Source organism: Pholis gunnellus (assembly GCF_910591455.1).
Source record: "Pholis gunnellus genome assembly, chromosome: 6".
In the NCBI taxonomy this organism is placed as follows: Eukaryota; Metazoa; Chordata; class Actinopteri; order Perciformes; family Pholidae; genus Pholis; species Pholis gunnellus.
In genome coordinates this window covers 6076998-6095990 of record NC_136532.1, presented here as the reverse complement: position 1 = coordinate 6095990, position 18993 = coordinate 6076998, and the positions used below count along the sequence as shown (strand labels likewise).

General features: G+C 46.4%; 1 protein-coding gene across 1 annotated transcript; it reads left to right on the top strand.

Moving 5' to 3' along the window:
* Window positions 1-2359: 2359 nt before the first annotated feature.
* Window positions 2360-18299, top strand: nsd3 (nuclear receptor binding SET domain protein 3; the record flags this gene model as incomplete). The annotated part of the gene is made up of 23 exons (XM_079160667.1): window positions 2360-3178; window positions 4127-4381; window positions 4490-4652; window positions 4750-4904; window positions 5813-6641; window positions 6728-6828; window positions 7320-7365; window positions 7487-7617; window positions 8046-8171; window positions 8295-8421; window positions 8516-8716; window positions 9869-10048; window positions 10980-11126; window positions 13923-14079; window positions 14636-14838; window positions 14963-15075; window positions 15170-15316; window positions 15428-15550; window positions 16363-16479; window positions 16557-16698; window positions 16809-16915; window positions 17008-17212; window positions 18022-18299. The coding sequence occupies 23 exons, from the start codon at window positions 2360-2362 to the stop codon at window positions 18297-18299; spliced, it is 4872 nt and encodes a 1623-aa protein (XP_079016793.1).
* Between the last annotated feature and the right edge of the window lie 694 nt (window positions 18300-18993).

Here is an 18993-nt window from a genome sequence, read left to right as displayed (position 1 = left end):
ATCTCTCTGCTCGGCATCTAAATCTGTGCTGCTCCTTCGCTCTCCTCTTTAGCGATAAGCGTGTTGGCCATCGCTGCTGCATGTTGTTGTCCCCCCCTCCTCTCTCTCTCCGTGTCTCCGTCCGCTCGGACCATTTGTTTGGGGACGTAGCTAGCTTATTTTCGGGCACATTTCTCACCAAATCCGCCAGTGATGGAGGTATAATCAACGCCAGACAATTTGATTTAAAGGGGCAAAGGCAGCCATATTGGCAGCGGACCGTTAGCTTAGCAACATTAGCTTCCCCTTTCATCTTCTTCCATGTGTGGTGCTCACAAACTGATAAATAATAACTGTCAACGCTTATTCGTGTGTGCCTGAGGACAAACCGATATAAATGGTGGCCCCCCTCTGTGTCGTGGTTGTTTTATAACGGGTACAAACGGTCCACATCTTTTTTTCCCAAGACTAGCCTCTTTTGAGGGCAGGTAGCTTTAGGCTAACATCGCAGAAAGCTATAAGAACATTCAGAGAAACGTTTTTTTTTTCTGTGTGCGCAGTCGTTTTTGTCACATTTGTGAGCGGGTATTAATGTTTCCCACAACACACACGGACCCTAAAATAGTAACACGAAACGTTATAGGGAGGTAGTGGCCCTTAGTTGACACCTTTATGGATGTTTACATCACCGTTATCCACCTTTGCCAACCGCTGGGCAAAACCCGAGCGTGTTCACAAACGGAACCACGATCAGTGGAATGAGTCGATTCACCGTGAGCATGTACGCGCCGACACGTTTAACCTGATGAGTTAGTCATTAGTTATATATATTTATGTAAAAGTGTTGAGTATAAGAGGGCTAAGCGGGCGCAGGTAGCTGCTCTTTGTTTTGTTTTGTGATCACAGGCCACCATGTGTTGGTGAAACACTAACTGATCTCTTGAGAAGAGGCACTGCACAGATGGTTAATGGCTGTCAGAGAGAAAAACTTCTTAATTAGAAGTACGAGCTGCCTGGAATTAGTTTGTGTATTTATGGAGACACGTTTAAGATAATTGACGGTGATTTGTGGATCATGATTGGACTTGACACAGGTCCTCTTATTGTCTCCTAACATCCAGAGAGCCCTGTGAGTGTATCAGTGCTTCAACTAACAACCGTTTTTATTAATATATCTGCAGATTTTTTCAAGTCCGAGCCCGAGTAAACATAACTAAATTCCAGTTTTGTCTTAAAGTCAACAACTCAAGAGATAATTCAGTTTATTATCATAGAAAACAACAAAAATCAACAGTGATATGTGATTTTCAGCTCTTCAGTGTATTGGTAGCTGAGCGGTACCGTATGTATTCTCAGGATGGTGCTCCATGTCACATAATATGCTATGGCTTCATAAAGCATCAATGCTGGATTACCCGCCAGGCAAAGTGTGACACTGCTCTGGGGCCCCCCCGAAGGCCCCCAGGTCCCCCCCGAAGGCCCCCCAGGTCCCCTGGTTGGCAATTATTTTGTTTGCGCCACATGCACATTTGTTTGCAAATATGCACCATATTAGCTGAAATGGTCCTAGTAGTTTCACCTTATCTCGAAGTTTAGTTCCCTATGTCAAAATCTAGTTTTAACGTTCTGATTCTATTATGCCTTCATGGTGCGTGTTGCTAAATCCATTTGTGTTTAATAAGATGACCACAAACTGACTGACACACTGCAAACCAGGTTCAGGATAGTATCCCACAATAGGAGCGCTGGTAGGTTTCTGGTCCTCTGGGCTTGATGTTATGGAGCTGCCACTTATGTGATGCATGCATACACTAGTGCCGAACGATTTAAAGAAAATATATAATTACGATCATTTTTGATTGGTATTGCAAGTGCTTTATGATTTGCGATACAAGGGGAAATTATACATTTTCCATCATCATTCTCATTTTCATTTAAATGATTGTGGTGTGATATTTGCGTGGATCTGTACCGAACAAAGATGTCTTCTTAAGTCTGTAGAATAGGATGCGTAGACCAGGACGACACTATTTAATCTAAAATGCTATTCTGCCATTTGAAAATTGCAGTAGGCCATATTACAGTTCAGATGAAATTGTGCATCCCGTGTATACGTACTTAATGAATAGAATGTGACAGGAGCCAGGGGGTCAACAGGGGCCCTCAAAGGGTCATGCAGAGAGCAGATTGACGTGTGTCCTGCATGTCGTATCATTTCTCAGGGCTTCTTACAGGATAAATGAGATGATCCTGAACGAGGTATTTGTCCGTCTGTGATGAACAGTGACGAGGATTTAATCAGAGCCTCTTCTAACTGCATACGTCTGTGTCATCAGGTCCAGTCAAAGAAAAAGACAGTTAAGGATGCAGGAGCCCAACAATGGATTTCTCCTTCTCTTTCATGCAAGGGATCATGGGAAATACAATTCAGCAACCCCCTCAGCTCATTGACTCAGCCAACATCAGACAGGAAGGCACCTGCGACACCGGCAGTGACCCCGGCGAGGATGGTGGTCCCTCCTACGATGCTGCCCTGGATGCAGAGTTCTCCTACCCGCCGTCGGCCTCGGAGGACATGTCGCATGTCTCCAACGGCTACCCGCCCGGCCTGGGCATGTACGAGCCGCAGGCCAAGTTCTCCATGTACTCGCAGTTCCCCAACGGCTCGGCCAACGGCTACGGGGCCATACGGAGCTACGGCGATCACGGCCTCATGCCGGGGGAGGGGACGGTCCTGAGGGGCCCGGGTCTCCAGGAGAGGCCTTTGTCCCCCGTGTCCCCGCCTCTGCACCCGCACCTCCACCACCATCACCATCACCCCCATCACCACCCCCACCCCCACCACCACGGCGCGCACCACTTCCACTCGAACCCGCCTCACATACAAACCCAGCCGCACACGCAGAGTCCCCCGCCGCCGCTGCCGCCCTCCCAGCACCACCTGCCCCACACGCCTCACATCATGACCCACACTCTTCCCCCTCCTCCGCCGTTGCTCCTGCCTTCCTCCAGTCCCCCGCCCTCCCTTGTGGACAGCACCCCTTCCTCTCTACCCCCCCACGGTCTGTCCAACACCCCCGGTGGGGTGCTGAAGAAGACCAGCTCTCCAGAGATCAAGCTGAAGATCATAAAGACGTATCAGAACGGGAAAGAGCTGTTTGAGTCTGCGCTGTGCGGAGACCTGCTGCAAGAACTGCAGGTAATGTCTGTGTGTCCGAGCTAGTTACACACACACGCGCACACACACACACACACACACACTTATATACAGATATCTATCTATCTCTGAAGACATGGCTGTCGTATCCTTTTTTTACATTTTACTCCAAACAAAGGAGTTGTTTACTCCAAAGATGTTATTCACTTAGGAGAGGAATGACATTTAACAAACATGACACTTGACTTGTTAATTGTTGATGTGATTGTTCATTAAAATAATACAGTGCTGTCTCCAGCTTCTCAAACGAGAGGATTATCTATTTATCTCTGTTTTATTTCACTGTAAATGTAATATCTTCATGTTTTGAAGACGTCAGATTGGATTCTGGGAAACTGTAACAGGAAAACAAACATTTTCTGAATAATGAAAATTCCAGAAAATAATCTGCAGATACATCCATAATGAAAATAACTGTTATTGTAAGACGATGAGCCTCTTCAGTGTGAACGTTTGTATTGATCTTGAACATCTTAACCACATCTCTCAGTCTGCCATCAACAATATTGATCTCGGCATGTACTTGCTTTTATCTTTGCATATTATGATCAATGTCTGCAAATAATGAAACTTAATTGTTTCACATTCATTTCTTCAGAAAATACTTAAATGGTTAAATCCACTATCAAAAAGGTTTCTGTTTAATTTTCTAAATGTTTAAGCTCAACAGCTTACCTTGTATAAAATCACAAGGCAGTGTATATTGAACCACAGAAAGATTGCGTCACGTCCTAAATACAAGTCTAATCTGTCCCATTAATATTCATATGGAATTGTTACACTGTTTTCTTTTACTTCGTGGAGCTCTGAGGGACTTGTAATTTCAGCAGACACACGGATCAATTTTTGAGCTGCCTTTTATGTAAAAAGAAAAAAAGTCAACCGATGTCTCATCAGCACCGTTTAGTTTTTCTATTTTCTGCTCTTCAGAAGGAGTCTCAGAAGAACGAGGCCACTCCCATTCAGCGCCGCCACGAGAGGAAGAAGGAGAAGAGGAAAAAGAGCGCGCGGCTGCAGCTGCTGGGCGAGGAACAGAACCTGGACCAGAGCCCAGCGCAGGCACAGGCAGGTACCACGGAGCAGACGGAGGACACCCACGTCCAGCCCCGGCCGACAGAGACGCCCCCGGCCCAGACGGAGAAGCCCCCGAAGACCGTTATCAAAACTGAACCAAAGACGCCGAAGGCAAGAGCGCGTCGGTTCACCCTCCGCAGCCGTTTGATATTCTGTCCACACAAATCCCTGCAGCTCGTAGCGAACAGTCGGTGACCCGCTCCTGTTTCCCCGTTTTAGGTTCCGAAGGTCCACCATCCGTCAGTGATCCAGGAGACGGGCTTCTGTAAGGAGTTTGTGATCGGAGATCTGGTGTGGTCCAAGGTGGGCACCTATCCCTGGTGGCCCTGCATGGTCTCCTCTGACCCACAGATGAAGGTCCACACTCGCATCAACACCAGAGGTCCGTGCACGAAAAAAGAAATCACTCAACGGGATCTTCCCGTTTCCTCTAACGTACGTTTGAACGCGCTCGTCTTCCTCTCTGTGTCTCTGTGCAGGTCACAGGGAGTACCACGTCCAGTTCTTCGGCAGCGTCGCCGAGCGAGCGTGGATCCACGAGAAGAGGATAGTCCTGTACCAGGGGAAGCAGCAGTATGAGGACCTCCAGGCCGAGACTCTGCGCAAGGCCTCGAACCCTGTAGAGAAACACAAAGTACGTACGGATCCATCTAAGAAGTGTTCTCAGCCTGATCCAGTATGAAGACCAGAGTCTTTTCAGATGTTTTGTCAACTTTCAGTATTATGATTCCAGGAGTCCAGTGCTCTTAGTAAAGAGTATATACTGAATATAACATATAGAGAAAGATGAACATTTTGGTATAAGTAAAACCCGATTTGATACTGGACTTCTGAGAGCTGATGCAAATATTTAGGAGTGACAACATGTTAGCTGCTCCTCCTTTTGTTTATATGTTTATTGATTTTCAGGATAGGATCATAAAGAATTCCTCAAGTGCAGCTGTCAGAAAGACAAAAGTCAGAGGATTATTTCACAGTTCTACTCAATGCATTGAACTATTAGGGCCCGTTATTTACATTTGTTAGTGTTTTTATTTGGAAAAATATCTCTTTATTTGTATAAACCAATCACATATTTTAGAGAATTTAAGTCTCAAATTCAACTTATTTGGAAATAATTATTTGGGGCTCTTTTGCATTTTCTTTAGATTTTTCTTAGTTACTGTATAAATGACTGAATTTACTTTTATTTATGTAATACCATCACATGGCTCATCCATTCGAAACAAAAATTAATATTTATAGTTCAACAATTTCTTTCCCTAAACTCTCATGCATTCACTTAATAACTTGCAAAACACAACCATTCAATCGGTGTGAAAATCAGTAAAATGAAGTTACCATTTTAAGTACATTCTATTGAAAATTTGAGCAAACTATGTAGATGACACTGAATGATCCCATGTATGTTTTTTTTTTTTTCATTTTTGAACCATCATGTATCGATACATATTTGGGTAAGCCAATATTGATAATATCAGGTTCCATTCAGAAATAAAGTTCATCAGCTGTTTGGTATTTAATTCATGTTTCCTCCTCCAGCTCCTGAAGCCCATCCCTCAGCGGGAGCGTTCTCAGTGGGAGGTGGGTGTGGGCCACGCCGAGGACGCCCTCGCGATGTCGCGGCAGGAGCGCATCGACAACTACACCTTCATCTACGTCGACCCAGACCCTATCGAAGGCCCGTCCAGCAAGAAACCCGGCATCCGAGCCGAGAAGCGAAACCGGCGCTCCAGCGGCTCGGTCGGTAAGAAGGAAGAGGGGGGAGTGAAGTCGCCGGAGAGAGAGCAGCCGCCGCGCCGGCTGCTCCCGCGCCGGCAGTGTAGCATTTCGAACACGGACGACGGCGCGAACTCCCAGGCCTCGCAGGAAGACAAGAGCCAGAGGGGGGACCAGCGTAAGGGCGGCTCCCCGAAGCCGAACGCCGGCAGCGACACCCGGCAGGACTCATCGCCGCCGCCGGTCAGGGCCTGGAAAACAGCGGCCGCCAGGAAGCTGCTGCCTCTCTCCATCACCATGAAGAGGCTGAACGTTGAGATCACAAAGTGCGACTGGCCTCTCCTGCAGAAAAAAGCCGCGCCGTCTCCGAAAAAGGAGCCGGAAGAAGAAGAGGAAGAAGAAGAAGAGGAGGAAGAAGAGGAGGAGAAGGAGGAGGAGACAGGGACGCGGGAAGCCCGGCAGCCCGACCTGGGATACTGCTCGCCCGAGGACAGCCGAGCTAAACCCGAGCCCAGTCCAGAGGAAGAGGAGGACGGGGACGAGGGGGAGGAAGAGGGGGAGGAGAGGAGAGGCTCCCCCGCCAGTCGAAGGAGTGAGGAGGGAGGAACACAGCAGACCTCCTCTCCTGGATCACACCACAGCAGTCCACACGGTTGGTAATACACCGACACAGAGGATGTGTTTTGTCAAATATTTGACGTGTTTGTCAGGTCAATAAGAGATTTTTTTGTTTTTCAGGTTCTCAGGAGAGGAAGCTGCAGCGGCGGTCAGTCAGGAGCAGGTCTGAGTCGGAGAGAGGCAGCGATCCCATCCCGAAGAAGAAAACCAAAAAAGAACAGGTATCCGTCCCGCGCAGAATAAAACAATTAAAAAGCGCTGCACCTTTGTTGCATATCATATCTTTCCCTCCCCACATTTCCTGAACACTCTTTTTCAACTCTGTCAGCTGTAAAAAAAAATACAAGGGGTGCAAAAAGGGTCGTACTTCAGGTACAGATGAGACAATAAAAAAAAAACTATCCGCGAACTCTGGTTGAAGTAACAGATTCATGACTATTAAGTCAGATAGTAAAACACATCGCGCCACTTCTCAGGTAAACGGTGGTGTTAATCTTTTCCGCTTTACAGACTAATCTGCCACTTGTGTGTTTGAACGTGTGTAACGTCATTGTGAGAGTCTTCATGATTTTATGCAGTGTTAATGTCGGTTTGAACTTGGCCTTTCCCCAAACTAACTTGGGGAAGTTAGTTTGGGGAAACTAACTTGCTGCTATCTGAATAAAAATCAGCACCACGTTGACCTGAACTTCCTCGTTTAACCCCCTCACAGGCTGAGATGGCTCCTGAGACCACGCTGAGGACCGGTTCACAGAAAGGTAGGGGATCCTTCTGTCATGGCTCCTTTTTAAAAACCTCTGCTGTGGGAACTCTTTAGACTTTAAAGAAAAAAAGAAAAGTGAAACATCTTTTTTGACATTTTTTTTCGCGACCCTCAAGGAGCCAGTGAGATCTCGGATGCCTGCAAGCCCCTGAAGAAGAGAAGCAGAGCGTCGACAGACGTGGAGATGGCTTCTTCTCAGTACAGAGACACCTCTGACTCCGACTCTAGAGGCCTCAACGACCCACAGGTAGACAACAAGTACAGAAATACACACACACACACACACACACACACACACAATGAGGAAAATACTGCAGTATCAATACACATACCTCCACATGCAAGTCTTTGCCTATTTGCATATTTTTTATTTGTGCATTTTCACCAATGCTTCTTTTTTTTACACAACTCAGCCGAACAGTTGAATCAGCAGTAAAGATGTACTTAGATATGAATATTTTAGAGTATTTTTTATTCTTGATTGTGATCTGAATATTTCTGGGTTCTGTACCTGAAAACATCATCAGGGGCTCTTGAAAGTTGCGATGGGAATGGACCAAACCCTGAATCAAATGATTCATTCATTAATAATTAGGGGGGGGTACACAATGCGGTCACACCTGTGCTTCTTCACACTAAACGCACCACCGCGCTCACTCTTTCTCCGTCTCGCAGGGTCTGTTCGGGAAGAGCCTCGATAGTCCAGCAGCAGCCGACGCAGACGCTTCAGACACTCAGTCCGTGGACTCCGGCTTGTCCCGTCAGGACGGCAGCACCGGCAAGAGGGACACCGTCTGCCAGGTCAGGGCCCGCTCACGATTCACCGTCTCTCTCGTGTCGTACTCTCTCACTCAACGAGCTTCCAGTTGTCCTTTTTTATTTATTTTTACACGAGCCGTCTCTCTCTGCGTTGTTTGTGCGTAGATCTGTGAGGTGTACGGAGATGGCTTGGCGGTGTGCGAAGGCGACTGCGGCAGACAGTTTCACCTGGACTGTCTCAGCCTGACGTCCCTGCCCGAAGGCAGATTTACCTGCCTGGAATGCAGAAACGGTGAGCCAGTTTGGCAACACAACCTTTACCGTCGCAGCCGTTGTGTTCGGGCTCCGTGCGTTCATCGACTTTTCCTTTCTTTTTTTTCCTCCAGGCAATCATACTTGTTTTAGCTGTAAAACGGCGGGCCGGGAGGTGACGCGCTGCTCCGTGTCCGGATGCGGTTGTTATTACCACGAGGACTGTGTCCGCAAGCTCCCGGGCACAACCGGCGGTTCGGACGGAGGCTTCTGCTGCCCTCAGCACAGCTGCTCTACCTGCTGCCTGGAGAGAGACCTGCAGCGGGTCAGTAAAGGTAAAGCAGCCTCCGCTTTGCTTTCTCCTCTGACTTCCTCTTTGAGGCTGCAGTGGAAGCTTTGGGGTAATGAGCCGGTGTTACATCAGCAAAGTGAATGAAAAACCAAGCTTTCGGGCCTCTTGCTGATGTTATTGACCAATAGTAATAGAAAACGTGTACTTCCTTGTATATGGGAGAGAGATGAAGTGCAAGGAAGAAATAGTGTTTTTCTCGAGGGAAATCAGATTGAGAAAGAGAGGACTTTAGAAATCTTGCACTGCACATCCTGCAGAGGAGTTGGCGACACAATTGTTGCTGCAAACATCCGGTTTCACCTGAAACTTAAAAGTGCTCAATTTGTTTTTTAAAGTGAGTGGCATCTGGAGGATGCAGACCAATTGGAGAAAAACAAAGTAATGTTCCTGGAAATGTCTTTTTAGACGATGGTGCATTATGTTTGCTGGAAATCACCCATCTGCAAAAAAAAACATAAGGGGAGGAGATGCACCGCGTTTGCAACAAAGTTCAGATATATTTTGGTTTAAACACGACCCCCAGATGCTGAGGTGCCAAAAATGCGCAGAGAAAAAGTCACATTGTGACACCAGTGGCTACAATTTGTACCTTTTGACACGTGGCAGGATTAATGTTTGTGTCTGTTTGGATAGCGTGGGTGCATTTTGACATAGTGATGGAGAGGAAGTTATCTATGTTTTCTGAAAACCTTTCAGGGCCTCAAATAACGTCCATAATCAAATGCATACTTGTGTAGCAGAACTTAGTTTCTTCTTCTTCTAACCCCATGAGACACCTCACAACCCTCCGGATTTATCGTGTGACTCTTTAGACCCCTCGGTTGGGACCCACTGGTCCAAAACATTAAGTGTGAATGTTTAATGTCGGATCATGTTTCACGTTTCTTTTGTTCCAAGTACATTTTAATAGTTGAGGACTTGATTGTTTTAGCCAGGAGAGAAAGCACCAAGTGGTTGTATTTTAACGTTCCGAATCCCTTTTAATTACAGCTGAAACCCGTAAAGGAGTCTGACCTAATTCATTATAGAAACTCTGCAGTGATAGGGAGTGAATAATTTCCCAGCTCCAGACTGCTGTAAAGTGGCCGCTGAACTCAGCTGTCCCCCCCCCCCCCCCCCCTCCCCCTCCTTCCAGGTCGCCTGATGCGCTGCATCCGCTGTCCGTTGGCCTATCACACGGGGGACAGCTGCGTGGCGGCGGGCAGCGTGGCCCTCACCCATCACATCATGATCTGCAGCAGCCACGGCGGCGCCAAGCGGAACGGCCTCCTCACCTCCCCCATCAACGTGGGCTGGTGCTTCCTGTGTGCCCGAGGTAAGCTCTCACCACTGCACACGCCACTGGCCTGCCTCTCCTGCAGCCGTGTTTATTTTATTTAAAAAACAAACATTTTGTCTTGCCACAAACTGCAAAATCAGTTCTTCTGTCTTGCACTTCACATTGGGGCATCAACAGGACGTGATCGCCCATCGTTTCTTTTCAGGAATACAACCTTTCTTTATATATAAATGAAGTCACAGCGGCAGGAACATCTCATGAGTGAAAACCGGAAACCTCATAAACATTAAGATCATTTTAATCTTTTAATATTACATGTTTCATGAAATGTAATGTTTGTTTTCCATCACGATACTAATACTCTGAATGATCCGGGCTGTTACACTGCACTCTGCTTAGAACGGTCCCATCGGTCCTGGATGGTGACCAGTGAGAAAACACAGGATTCACCCTTTTATTTTATTTTATTTTATTTAAATGACTTTCAACCAGTTTAGAGCTGATGTTTTTTCCTGTCCAAGTTGAGTGCACTGTTTAGCCTCTTTGTGTCGGAACAAACTTTATTTTACGTGTGTGTGTGTGTGTGTGTGTGTGTGTGTGTGTGTGTGTGTGTGTGTGTGTGTGTGTGTGTGTGTGTGTGTGTGTGTGTGTGTGTGTGTGTGTGTGTGTGTGTGTGTGTGTGTGTGTGTGTGTGTGTGAGAGAGAGAGAGAGAGAGAGAGAGAGAGAGAGAGAGAGAGAGAGAGAGAGAGAGAGAGAGAGAGAGAGAGAGAGAGAGAGAGAGAGAGAGAGAGAGAGAGAGAGAGAGAGAGAGAGAGAGAGAGAGAGAGAGAGAGAGAGAGAGAGAGAGAGAGAGAGAGAGAGAGAGAGAGACTGTGAGTGTTTGCTCTTTCTCTTTTCTGTGAATTTTGGGTAATTTCGAGTTTTGACTGCGGCTCACCCCCGTCTCTTCCTGTGTGTCTTGTGTAGGACTGTTAGTGCAAGACCTTACTGACACCATATTAAGTTCATATGCCTATAAGTCCCACTACCTTCTGACTGAGTCAAATCGTGCTGAGTTGAAATTACCTATGATTCCCTCTCCTTCGTCAGCTACCAAAAAGAATGTTGGGAAAGGTAACTGAACCGTTTTTCTCTTTCTCCTTTTGTCCCACTGGTCTGTGTTTGTGTCGTGCCTGCACCCCCCCCCCCCCCCCTTTTTTTTTCTTTTGTAAGCATCTTTCATTTCAAAGCCTTGAGGTGCAAAGTTAATTAACTGGTTAAAAAAAAGATGCAGTTAATTGCAACGCAGAGTGGCGCAAAGTAACTTCAGCCAAGTTCCCTAACACATTAACAGAAGACAATGGGCCTCATGCAAGAACAACTTTCTATTCGTATTCCAAACCTCTCTTTTCTGAAGGGCGTATGAGAAGTCGGATTCACCAAACGGAGCTCGATGTGTGTTGAACCGTTTCCACAGCGGGCATTTTTGACTTGTCACAGTAGGACAAACACAGGTGTAAATAACAGAATCAATCCAACTTAGCTGCAGTTTTCAGTGTCCGGTTAGAACATGTTAGAATAGAACACAGAAAATGTTAATAATGTTATTAACACCTGTCCCACTATGGCAAGTTATAATGTCTGTTGGGGAGGAAAAAAGGCTCATTGCAATCATAGTTAATGTAATTGATGCCCCCAGAATTGCAATATATGCTGTAATGCTTTAATTCAAGAGTAAAAAGATATGCTGTAGGAGAACAGCAGACAAAGTTTAGACAATATGAATACAGCGGACAGCGATGTGTCATCAGAGCAGCTCTGTACTGACGCAGAAATAATGACGATGTGTTAAAATAAATGATACGCTCTAAGTTCACTTCCTGTGGCCAAGGCCTTCTTCGGCAGGGGGAACGTTTATCTTGGTCACATGTAAGCAAGCGCCAGTATTCAATTGAATTCTTCATTTGTATACTATTTACATTACAAAATTAAAATTGACAAATTTGTTGATGCAATTTCATTTTATTTTTTTTACCAAGTTGCTGCTGGACAATTCTTAATTTAATAATAAACGACATTACTATATATTTACTTGATACATTTTGTTTTACAAAGCTAAGAAAGCACTTTTTAAACACTGGTATCAGCCGATACCCAAAGCCCAGGTATCGCTATCGGTGTTGGGATTTACAAAAAGTCCGATTGGTGCGTCCCTGGTCACGTGACAACAGGTGGATATAACCTCTGTCTCTCTCTGTTGGCGTCCAATGGGACGTCCTGTTGGAGGAGAAGCTTGAGTTGAGAATTTGTATCACAGCATACGGTAGGTTTTATTCTAAAGTCCAGAATGAACCTCCATGTTCAAAGAAGAAACTGTTTGACCTGACCTTAGATGCTAAAAAAATTATGATTCAGCACATTTCTTTTTCTAGTAAATTGGCACGCCATGATAATTTGGTCTACTGTAGAAATACATTTTTATTTAGTTATTGATATATATATATATATATATATATATATATATATATATATATATATATAATTAATTTATTATAGCATTATTATTCTCATTATACGTTTTGAAAGTCTAGTTTTTTCTTCCTGTGGAGGAAAGCCGACTGACTGTACATGACTTGTTTTGAATTGTCTTTGTACCCAGGGAGAAGTTACTGCGACAAGTTCTCTTAAATCACTCGTACGTGCCGCTTAACAACAAGTCTGTTCGTGTGCGTGGTTCTTGCACGAGGCCCATTGTGAGATTATTTCGCGCTGTGCATGAACAATCTCTGCAATAAAGCTGTTTATAAACAAGTTAAATCAAACGTTCTTTTAATTTTCAACATGTGAAATTTCTTTGCTTGGAAAAAAACAGAATTGGTCACCAAACCTCCAGTACTTAAACTACTGTAGGATGCCGTGGACTAGTTCAGGTCCTGTCTGTGGTTTGTGGAGCTTATCGCTGCTGGAGAGGCATACATTGCTTCTCTGCTTCAGCACTCTGGGCTTTTTTAATTTTTTTTAATTTGGAAGGCCTCACACCTTATTTTTATGCTGACTGCAACTAAGTTTTTTTTTTTTATTTTTATTATTTTCGACTGAAATTCTCAGACGAAAACAAAATTCTGCTCACCTCATTTCCTCGAGCTTTGACCTGCCTTGGATGGAATATAATCTCAATCGGGACGAGATCTGATCCCAGTCGAGCAAAGATCAGCGCAAGAATAGTGAGATTGCTCTCTTTCAAAGTTGCGCAAAGCACAAGATACATGATTCCATGCAAGCTGGTCTGTGCAGGATGCGGTTTGTGTGATGAGAACAGTTTGCTTTACTAGCAGGACTGCATGCCTGCTTTTTAAGTATAACCCTGATTCATTGTTAACTCGCTGGCTGATTTTTTTATTTTTTTTTATTTTTGTATTCCTGTGCTGCCGCATGTGTTTCCCTTAGACTGGTCTTGGTACATTGCTCTGAATCTGATTGCCAGACATGCCGGAACTGCTGCAATGAAAAGTTAGTGCAACCGAGCTGAGAACACGCAGGTGTTTCCAACCGCCTTCGGTCTTATTCGTGCAGCGGTGGCTCTCAAAGGAGCCTCCACTCAAACAAAAAAACTCCTGGCATTCTTTTTTTTTACTTCAGAATAATGCCCAGATGTAATTATGATAGCTTATGGATATAAATATTTTCCCTACATGGACACTATTTTCATATCGCACCAGATGTGTTTGTAGTATTTGTACTTTTTCTCAGGCTTGTCTGCAAATGAGATTCAGAGTTTGTCCAGGTTTTAAGGTGCATCACCTAATCATACACTCCTCCTCTCTTTGCATACCCATTTCCCACAACGCATGCACACATACACACACCCACACCCACACAAAATACACACACACACACACACACACACACGCATACATCTTACAAATGTAGGAGGCAAGTTGCTGTGCTGCGACACATGCCCGGCTTCCTTCCACCCGGAGTGTCTGGAGATGGAGACGCCGGCGGGGGCGTGGTCCTGCAGCGATTGCAGGGCGGGGAAGAAACCGCACTACAAACAAATTGTCTGGGTCAAACTGGGCAACTACAGGTACGCACAGAGCACCGGTCATGGGACTGCTGTCAGTTTGTGGTACGGTGACTTTTAAAGGATATGTCTGGTGATGTTCTGTGTTTATGTCATTTTTAAAAAAAATGCCAAAACCAACCACAGATTTATGTCCTCGGTAGGAACAAACTGGCTTTGGGCTGAGAACCACAGACAGGCTAGCAACAGACTAGCATTAACATTAGATATGTAAAAATATAGTCTTCTTGTAGAAGTTCAGTGCAACAAATTTGCGTGTTGTGATATTTTAGACGCAGGGGACACAAATGTCTCCTCCATGTAAGAAAAAGCATCATGTGCCCTAAATCCTGCCTTTCTATTGGCCAAACATGTAGATCTTATAGGTCAGTGATCTCAGATTGATAAATCAATGTTTGTTGCCAGAAACCAATGAATTATCATTCACATAGTAAGTCTCAATGGGAACGAATTACGAGCAAAGTAAATGTTTGCAAGTGTGACTATGATCATCTTTATTTTTGTTTTTTCACCGCACTCTTCTTCACTTTTCAACGTCCCCGTCCCGCTTCCCTCGCAGGTGGTGGCCAGCGGAGATCTGCAACCCTCGCCTGGTGCCGTCCAACATTCAGAGCCTCCGCCACGACGTCGGCGACTTCCCCGTCTTCTTCTTTGGCTCCCACGACTACTACTGGATCAACCAGGGCCGCGTCTTCCCTTACGTGGAGAACGACAAGAACTTCGTCACGGGTCAGATCAACATCAACAAAACTTTCAAGAAAGGTAACTTCTTCCCAGAAAGGTCCCCCCCCCCCATACTTTTGGGCCAAATATTCTGTGGTTCTCATCCTTTTTTTGACGCAAGGATGAGTTGTCTGAGATCTGAGAGGTTGTTGGTGTGTTTCAGCTCTGGAAGAAGCGGCCCGGCGGTTTCAAGAGCTCAAGGCGCAGAGGGAGAGCAGGGAGGCTCTGGAGCAGGAACGCAACTCTCGCAAACCTCCGCCCTACAAAATCATCAAGGTGACGTCATTTTAAAAATATCCCACTTCAGACAAATAAGCCCAGAATTGTATAAGTTCTGTTTCTTTACTTTTTTGGTGTCTTTTTGTATCAGTCCAACAAACCAGTGGGGAAAGTGCAGGTGCACGTAGCTGACTTGTCGGAAATCCCGCGATGCAACTGCAGACCAGCGGACGAGCACCCTTGCAGCCTCCACTCTCAGTGTCTCAACCGCATGTTGCAGTACGAGTGTCACCCGCAGGTCTGAACGCATATCTGTTATTTAGCTCACCTCTTTAACTTTAAAAACCAGCGAGACAGCCCTCTGAAGGGGCACCTTACCTTCTTTTTTTTCCTGTGTTGCCGTCGTCAGGTGTGTCCTGCAGGAGACAGCTGTGAGAACCAGTGTTTCTCCAAGCGGCTGTATGCAGAGACGGAAGTGACAAAGACAGACGGCCGCGGCTGGGGCCTCAGGACCAACCAGGCTCTCAGGAAGGTGGGTGTTGAGCTCAGTCCTTTTTTTTATTTTTTTTTATCCAAAACTACATCAATGGGTCATCAGATTACATAACGGACACATCAGGATATCAGGATCCACCTTGAATGGAAACTAAAGGCCCCAAACGCACTGGAAGTGATAAATGACCAGCGTCCATTGATGCAGGCATCAGAGTTGAAATGCCTACACCACAGATCCAGTAGTGTTTTAGGAGAAGATTGCTGAAGCTATTTTTATTTTTATATATTCATAATAACTAACAATAATAATTGATCATGCTATATTTAGTAATCTGTCGTCCTCTGGGGAAACTTTCCATAGCTTTTGATTCCTTTCTAGCGCTCTACAAACAGGTACTGTAAAAAAACAAAAACAGTTTGGTCGTTGGATCCTCATTTGACACTCAAATCAAAACAAGGTCTGAGTGGGGGAGTTTGACACGCTTTTGTTGTGTGTTCAGCCACTTATTACAATAGTTTTACTTGAAAATGCGCGCGTCAGGTGCTTTCAATGCGTATAAGTGTTTAATATGACCCTCCTGCTTTTTAGTTTTCTTCAATTTCTTGTATTGGAAACACTCAGTCAAGGTTTGCAAAGGTGTGAGTCACAAAAACACGTTTTCTAAGAGAAGACTTTCAAGTTTGAAATGACAAGTAAATGACCTAATGACCTTATGATCAGACTGTCAATTAAAAAGGCTTTGAAACACATTGCTTGATGACGGGATGATTCCCGCCCTTCTCACTAATTGCGAGTGGTTTTAATTAAGGGTGTCTGTGCTGAAACGCGACGCTTGTTCTTCCCTCCAGGGCGACTTTGTGACGGAGTACGTGGGCGAGGTGATCGACTCGGAGGAGTGCCAGCAGCGAATCAAACGCGCCCACGAGAATCACATGGCCAACTTCTACATGCTCACCCTCACCAAGGTAACGCCAGTGACGCTGGTGAACGTTGCTCGCTCCTGACACACCCGGTGTCTCAATTGTCCCTCTTTCCTTCGCAGGATCGCGTGATCGACGCCGGCCCGAAGGGAAACTCCGCTCGCTTTATGAACCACAGCTGTAGCCCAAACTGTGAGACCCAGAAGTGGACGGTAAACGGGGACGTTCGCATCGGACTCTTCACCCTTTGTGACATCGAGGCCGGTGAGTTCACGCGGAAACATAAGACACACACACGAGTGTATGTTCTGTTTTACGTGCTCTCAGAGCGAGACCCGGGCGATTCGTGAAATCTGTCTGTGGTGTTCCCGCAGACACGGAGCTGACGTTCAACTACAACCTGCACTGCGTGGGCAACCGGAGGTCGTCTTGTCACTGCGGATCAGACAACTGCTCCGGATTCCTCGGGGTGCAGCCAACGGTGAGGACGTTGACCTCTCGTCGTGCGGTTTCTCGAGCAACCCTGGCTTTTTGATACCACTTTTTTTGTTCTCTCCCGATTGTTTCCTCCAGAGCGCCGTGGTGATGGAGAAGGAGGAGAAGGCCAGGAACGCCAAGCTGAAGCCGAAGAAGCGGAAGCTGCGGCCGGAGGGCAAGCACACGCACGAGTACTTCTGCTTCTGCTGCGGAGAGGGAGGCGAGCTGGTGATGTGCGACAGGAAGGAGTGTCCGAAGGCGTACCACCTGCTGTGTCTCAACCTCACCAAGCCGCCATACGGTAATGACACACTGAGCTTGTGTGAGAAGAATCTGTAGACGCGTGATAACAATCTCAGCTGATGTCAGCAGCATAACAATCCTTTTGGGGAAAAACACTTTATTGGTACCTATCCTGACTTATTACCACAAACGAACATCTTTTAACAACAGGTCATGTTTTCCTTCTTTTATCTGAATCATTTTAGAGGCCTGAAACATATTTAGTATTTCATAAGTAAAAAGCTAATATTACAGCCAGGTCTTCAAAACAACAATATTTTTTTACAAACAACATTTTTTGTCATTCTAATAATCTCACACAACCCCTCAGATTTGTTTGAGACCTCTTGTGGAGATCACCCAGGTTGGGAACAACTGTCCTCTCGCTCATCTGCTGAGGTTTTTTAGATATTAAAGCAACAATGTTGTTTCTATTGAACTGAATGTGATGTTTCAGTGGTCTGAACACTTAGCATTGTTGGCACACACACACACACACACACACACACACACACACACACACACACACACACACACACACACACACACACACACACACACACACACACACACGTGTAATTTAAAACATTTAAAAACAACAACAAAAAATATTCAGTGATTCCCACAAGGAAGCAGAGATATGAACTTCTGAAATCTGAAACAAACGTGAATTCGAGTAGCAGAAATGTGTGTTTTCTATTCTCCTATCCTGCCGACCCTCATGACCCCTCACTTTCATCTTGGTGGGGCCTCGACCCCCCCCCCCCCCCCCCCCCCCCCCCCCCCCCACGGTCTGAAACCCGTAATGACCTCTGTGTCTGTCCGCAGGACGTTGGGAGTGTCCCTGGCACGACTGCAGCGTGTGCGGCGCCCCGGCCTCGTCTCTCTGTGACTTCTGCCCGCGCTCCTTCTGCCGGGATCACGAGGCGGGGGCGCTCACCTCCTCCGCCCTCGAAGGCCGCCCCTGCTGCTCCAGCCACGACCCCGTCAGCCCCCTGGGCTCCAACTCCGGCTCCACCCAGCCGCGCCGCTCCGCCCTGAGCCCTGCCAGCGTCAAGGAGGAGCCCGAGCCGGAGGTGGAGGCGGATCGGCCGGCTTCAGAGTGACACCGCGGCTCCCCTCAATACCTCATTCCCTGTAAAGTGAGCTCCCGTTTGGCCTCCTGGGCTCCGATCCCGCTCTGACGAAAGGGAATACAGTGCTTTTTCTTTATTATTTTTTGGAACGGTGCCACGGCCCGAGCCCGAGACACGCCGACGAACACCTCGATGCCGTTTGTTGCGAGAGCAGAGCGACTGGAGTGTCGGCAGGGGGAAGTGACCAGGGATCATAGAGCGCCGTTTTCCCTCCTCTCTTTGCCACAAACACCACCACTAATGCTCTCCACAGACCAGACCACCACCTCATTATGTTTCCTTTTGTTTTTTGTTTTTTACAGCTGTGGAAATTGTGAGTGTTGTCACGTCGTCAGATACTGGAACTTTGATGGACTCAACGAAGAGGAAGAGGAAGAGGATGATGAGGAGGAGGAGGAGGAGGAGGAGGAGGAGGAGCTGAACTTCTCCATCGTCACGCTGCTCCTCTCCTCGTTTACTTGCTTTAAGCTGCGGTCGGCATTTATTCCACACACAGGATGGCCGTCTAGAAACGAGCCGGCCTTCCTCCTCTTCCTCTTCCTCCTCCTCTTCCTCCACAGCCGATCATCACTCAAGACCTGATCGTATTTCTCTCGTCTTCTAGAGGGCGGGGGTGGCTGATTTTTGTGCAATTCTTTTCAGGACCACACTACATTCCAACCTT